General features: G+C 34.0%; 1 protein-coding gene across 1 annotated transcript; it reads right to left on the bottom strand.

The window, feature by feature from the left end:
* Positions 1–552: 552 nt before the first annotated feature.
* Positions 553–1,506, bottom strand: LOC125396983 (olfactory receptor 4K2-like). Its single transcript, XM_048429097.3, has one exon. It carries the CDS (start codon positions 1,504–1,506, stop codon positions 553–555), a length of 954 nt encoding a protein of 317 aa, XP_048285054.3.
* Between the last annotated feature and the right edge of the window lie 4,494 nt (positions 1,507–6,000).

Below are 6,000 nucleotides of genomic sequence, written 5' to 3'. Positions count from 1 at the left end.
CTGGATGAAGAGTGAGATACTGATGTTCCTCAGCTAATATGGTTGGTGGGAATCACCTCACATCATTTCTTTACACCTCATCTAAAATATAGATATATTTTTATAATTGCATATACCAGGATTTCTCAAATTCCAGGAGTTGCAAATTGATTTAAATGTAAAATAGAAGTGGCTAGGGATATGGGAAAATGATGGTTTGGGGACAGATTTAATATTTCACAGCAGTGCATAATTTCTTAGGGTCACAGAAATCTTGCTCATTTGTCATACTTTAGGAGGTATCTTGAGTACAGCGTGTTCACAACTGTAATTAATTCCTTTAATCATTTCATTCCTCATTAAGCTGTATTTGTTATTTGGTCCTTATCTTTATTGACTTGATAATTCAACATCCTAAGTAAACAGTAAATCCTGATTGTTTTTAATAGTTTTTTTTTCTGGAAACAATCATTTTGGTTATCTTCCTTTTAGAGCTTCAAATGTATTTTTCCTACAAGCATCATAGATTGCTGTTTTATAAAGCCTGTTACACTTAATAATGAATATTCTAAACTAAAAAGAATGGGAAGGAGATTCTGTACTGAAATTTAGAAACTTACTTCTCAGTCTCCTTATGGCTGAATTTACTTCTTGATTTCTCAAAGTATATATTACTGGGTTCAGAATAGGAGTGAAGATTGTATAAAATACAGACAGGATCTTTTCTATCACGAAGCTGTTTTGTGGCCACATATAGATGAAGATACAAGGCCCAAAAAACATGAAGACAACAATGAAATGGGCCGTACAGGTGGACAGAGCCTTAGATGACCCTTTGGAAGAATGGTGCTTTATCGTAACCAACACAATAACATATGAATTAAATAAGAGAATAAAGCAAGACAATGCAATAATTCCACTTGTTGAAATCATAAAGAGACCAAGAACATAAGTATCCACACAAGCCAACTGGAATACCACAGGAAGGTCACAGAAAAAGCTATCTATTTTATTGGGGCCACAGAATGGTAATGTGAGGGCAAATATGACCTGGCTCATTGAATGCATGACTCCCACAATCCATGAAGACACCACAAAGACAATACACACCTGGGGACTAATGATTGAAGCATAGCGCAGGGGTTTACAAATGGCAATATACCTGTCAAAAGACATAGCCATTAGTAAAATAATCTCAGTACCAGTAAACAGGTGGAGAAAGAATATCTGAGATATGCATCCTCCAAATGAGATTGTTTGATGATCAGTTAGATAGTCTATGATCATCTTGGGGGTGGCAAAGGAAGCAAGAGACATATCAATAACAGAAAGGTTGGTAAGCAGGAAATACATAGGAGAGTGTAGATGAGGATCAGACATGACAATGATGAGTATAATGACGTTACTCACCACCGTTGCCACATAAAATAGTGAAAACACTATAAAGAAAAATATCTGTAGTTCCCAGGAATGAGAGAGTCCCAGCAAAACAAATTCAGTCACAACAGACTTATTAATCATATTCATTATCTGGATTCTTAGGTAGAGACCTGCACATATAAAAATATGTATATATATATATATATATATATATATGTGTGTGTGTGTGTGTGTGTGTGTGTGTGTGTGTGTGTGTGTGTATTATTCTTACTATACTTCCCCTCTATCTTATCTGATATGGTGACTTGAGAGAAGATTATATAACATTAGTGAGGAAACAAATATTCTTTAAATAAATGTACTGAAAACAGCAATCCTTTCTGGCACTAAATACCAGTCAAACACAAATAATATAAACAAATCTACCACCTATTTGTCTTTTCATCTACATAATCTTAATGATTAAAGCTAATTTTTTAGAACTTCTTCCATATTGACAATGTATTAAGCATGTATAGAGAAACACAAATTTGTATAGAAATACACAGTGAGTCACTGAAAACATACTCATAAAGATATCCATATTCAAAAATCAAATAAAAATACATCACATGTAAGGGATCTAAAGTAACATAACAGCACTTCCTAGTGCAGTTGCAGAAAAATTAGAAATTTCCAAAGAACTGTTAACATAATTTTAAGTATGAGTTTCCTGATTGGTTCTATTACTGGTACTGATGGAAAAGATTCTCCTAAGCGCAATGGACAATGTCCCGTTTACATGCATAGCCAATGAAGAGCATTATCTTCTGCAATCATTGAAAAGAATTACCTTCTTTTTTCTCACAATTTCACTCTTACTAAATTATGAGTTTATTCTTCCTACAGACAGACAGAAGTCTATAATTTGAAATTGACTTTCTTCTTCTAAAAGATACATCACTTAAGTTTATAAAGAGTTCAAAATGAATAGATCTCTTTTGTCAAATTTTTTGACAAACTCTTTCTATAGATTCTTCTATGGTATATTACAACATATGTAATCTGTTTAATTGTTGAAATGAGAAAGGACCAGCAATTAAGTCTGTCAGAAGTCTTTTATAATAAAATATTACTTACTAAATCTATGGCAGAATTCATACTCTAGAATTATTGAATATTAAGTAAGTCTTTTCTGAGAACGCTAGAAGGCAATTTCAAACATAAATGAGTGACTCCGCTGAACCATTAGCTATTTAGAAACTGTAGACCACACAAGTATTGTAGGGAACTGGAAATTGACCAGAAATCATCTTGCAATGGGATTTATTAAAAAAAAAAAACAAAACAATGAAAGACACCAATAGTGAGCTCACAAAGAGAATTCAAGATTCTTTTGGGATTTAAGAAAGGTTGTTTTTACCTGGACCTAAGTGCTTTAGGGGCAGAATGGTAAACAGCAAGGTCATCATTTCGAAAGGCTGTTAGAAATACAAAGCCAGCTAATAACAAATGTTGGTTATTTAACACTGTATGGATGTAATGGAGAAAAACAATCAAGAACATTAGCTTATGCTTTAAGTAATCTAGGGTTCTTTGGAGATTTCAAATATCAATAAATAGAATAATTGGGAAAATACAATGAAATGTATCCTGCATGGAAACTATTTTCCAGGAATAATGAGAGAAATGGAACTCAGATAACAAAAAAGTCTTATAATGTGCCAACTATTATAAAATTTTAGGAAGTATTTAGACAAAGCAGTATTTTATGTATGGACTCCCCTGGTAACTCTCAGAAAGAAATTTAAGGCAGGTAGTTATCAATTAAATAAGTATAATAGGTAATTTTGGCTAAGGTATTAATGCAAGTGTGATCATTGATAAAGTGAGAATATTAAGCAAATATTTTTCTGAATAATTTCACTTATAAAGTGGCAGTCTCTGCAGTAGACTGTACTTATTAAAATAAAAGTTGACAGACTGTGTAGATGGCGCAGTCAGTAAAGTGCTTGTTGTGGAAGAATAAAGACAAGATACAAAAATTCACATTTGCTTACTTGCAGCCCCACTGTTGAGAAGATAGAGGACTTTCTGGGGAGCCAGCCTAGCTGAGATGATAAGGTACAGATTCCATGAGAGGCCCCGCCTCAAAAGCTAATGCAGTCTAAATGATGTCCTATCTGACTTACATGCAGACACATACACATGTATACACACAAAGAAATGTCCACACACATGCGATGCCTACATATTTTAAATGAATAAATACAAAAATAAAAACAAAATGTGGCTACTGTTTTATATATGGTCCCTTCCATTGGGGATTCTACTGTGCCTTGGATAAGCACAACTCCCACTGTATTTACCAAATGCATAGACACATAGCTTTGTTTGCTCTACACAATTTTAACAGAAGTGAAAACTGTGTTGACAGTTTATCTCTTTAGCACTATTCCTTTCTATCTTCTTGGTCCCAGGACAAGTAGAATTGATATAAAGAAAGAAGAGAGGTAACTATGCTATTAAGCATAAAGATAAAAACATCATTAAGATGACATTATAAAGGTAGTTATTCTATATATTGAACACCATGCATATCATTATGTTCAACAGGTATTAAGTAAAGGTAAACTCAATGAAATTTACATGGAAGTAAAAAGGACCTAAAATTACAAAGGCAATATTTTAGAACAAATTTTGTCTACTCACTTTTTCTCCTTATAACACTTAATACAAAATAAGAATAATCAATATACTTACTGCTTCCTAATACTATACAAGCTGGGAGCAAGCTGATAAGTGGAACAGAGTAGGGGCACAATCATAAAAATATAAGACAGATTTTATTTTATTTTATTGTATCTTCTATTTTCAAGATTATAATATTATTACATCATTTCTTCTCCCTGTTCTACTATCCAAAACCTTTCATGCACCCTTCCTAGCTCTCTTTCAAATTTATGGCTTCTTTTCACATTGTTGTTTCATGAATTTATGTATGAGCATGTACATATATATTCCCAATATACTTTCCAAAATGCAACTTTTACAGTGTGTGTGTGTGTTTGAACTTTTCCCAAGCCTTGGGTATGGGACCTGTTTTGCTGCTGTATCCATAGGGAGTGGCCGACACAACTCAGCTGCCATATTCTGTAGTGGTCTGTTACAAAGATAAGTTTCCTTGATGAGGGGTGAGGTCTACACATATCTTTTGGTAAAAGGACAAATAAATAGCTTCTTTTTAGAGATTGTGCTGTTTTAATAAAGCAGTGGTGGTAGGTCCTTCTCCAAGATCCATGACTTCACCAGCCCTGGGAAGTTGGCTAGATTTTTAGTACCAGTCATGATAATTCTCATGTTGAGAGAACCTTAAATTCAATTAGAGAACCAATGATTTACACTAAAGTACTATAACATTAGGATTACTATGATATGCCAATCATTGTTGAGCTCACAGGTATCAGGTAGGACCGCTGGTTGCTTTCACCATTAGAAATTTGCCTGGCAATGTCTAACACCATGAAAGTTAGAAATCAGATCAGTTCCAGCTCATGGGCCTCTTGCACCTGTCTTAGAAAATATGGACTTACCTTTGATCTCTGGGGGTAGGGGTATCCAAAGAAAGAAGCAATAGTCTGTAATGCTTTGAGGGTCTCTTAGGCAATACTGGTCAACAACTCAAAAGAGAGCTTCTCGTGCCTCTGGTTGGGTTTTTTGCTAGATAATTGGGGCTTTTAGGGGGAACATTGCCAGCTCAAATAAAATATATTCATTTAAACTACACATGGGTATTTATACACAGACATGAATTATGTATTTTAGCATTTTAGGTAAGTATTTAATAATATTATTCCTTTTTGACTTTTCAAAAAATCCTCATCAATATTTTAATTTCTTCCCTCCTTCTTCTCTACTTATCTCCCTCACTTCTCTCTAATTAGAACCTCCATCAGTTTTCCTTTTCCCTGCCAGATCACTTGTACCCTAATATTCTCTCATGTTCCTGCAACCACACACTCCTGCAATGGCTGCTTTTTATGTTCCTGGCTTCTGTAGTTATCTCAAAACATTCGCTCATATCAGAGGATTTGGAGTTAGGAGACTCCAGTGAGAGAAATCATGTGATGTTTATGTTGCTGCTCTTGATTTAACTCACTCAGTATGGTTTTTCTAGTTCCATCCATTTATATCCAAAGTTCATTATTTCATTTTTCTTTACACCTAAACATTATTCTAAAGTATATATGTAGCACATTTTCATTATTCATGTATTGGGAGGATATTTAGGCTCTTTCTCTTTCATCACTTATGTAAAAATGAATGTGACCAAGGGACAATCTGTGAAGGAGGATGTCGAGACTTTGGACATATACCAAGGAATGCTATATACAGTTAGGTCAATTCATAGATTTATTTTTAACTTTTTGAGAATTTCCCACATTGATTTCTTTTTTTCACTTTTTTTATTGATATTTATTGAGCTCTACATTTTTTTCTGCTGCCCTAAATGCCTCTCCTTTCCCCCTTGGAGGCCTCTCCCAAGTTTCCCATGCTCCAAATTTACTCAGAAGATCTTGTCTTATTTGACATTTTACTTTGCATGTAGATTAGATCTATGTAAGTCTCTCTTAGTGTCCTCATTATTGTCTAAGTTCTCTG

The sequence above is a fragment of the Myodes glareolus genome, chromosome 12 (genome assembly GCF_982192425.1).
Source record: "Myodes glareolus chromosome 12, mMyoGla1.1, whole genome shotgun sequence".
NCBI classification, from domain to species: Eukaryota; Metazoa; Chordata; class Mammalia; order Rodentia; family Cricetidae; genus Myodes; species Myodes glareolus.
The sequence above is the reverse complement of the archived record's forward strand: the minus strand, read 5'-3'. Positions and strand labels throughout refer to the sequence as shown.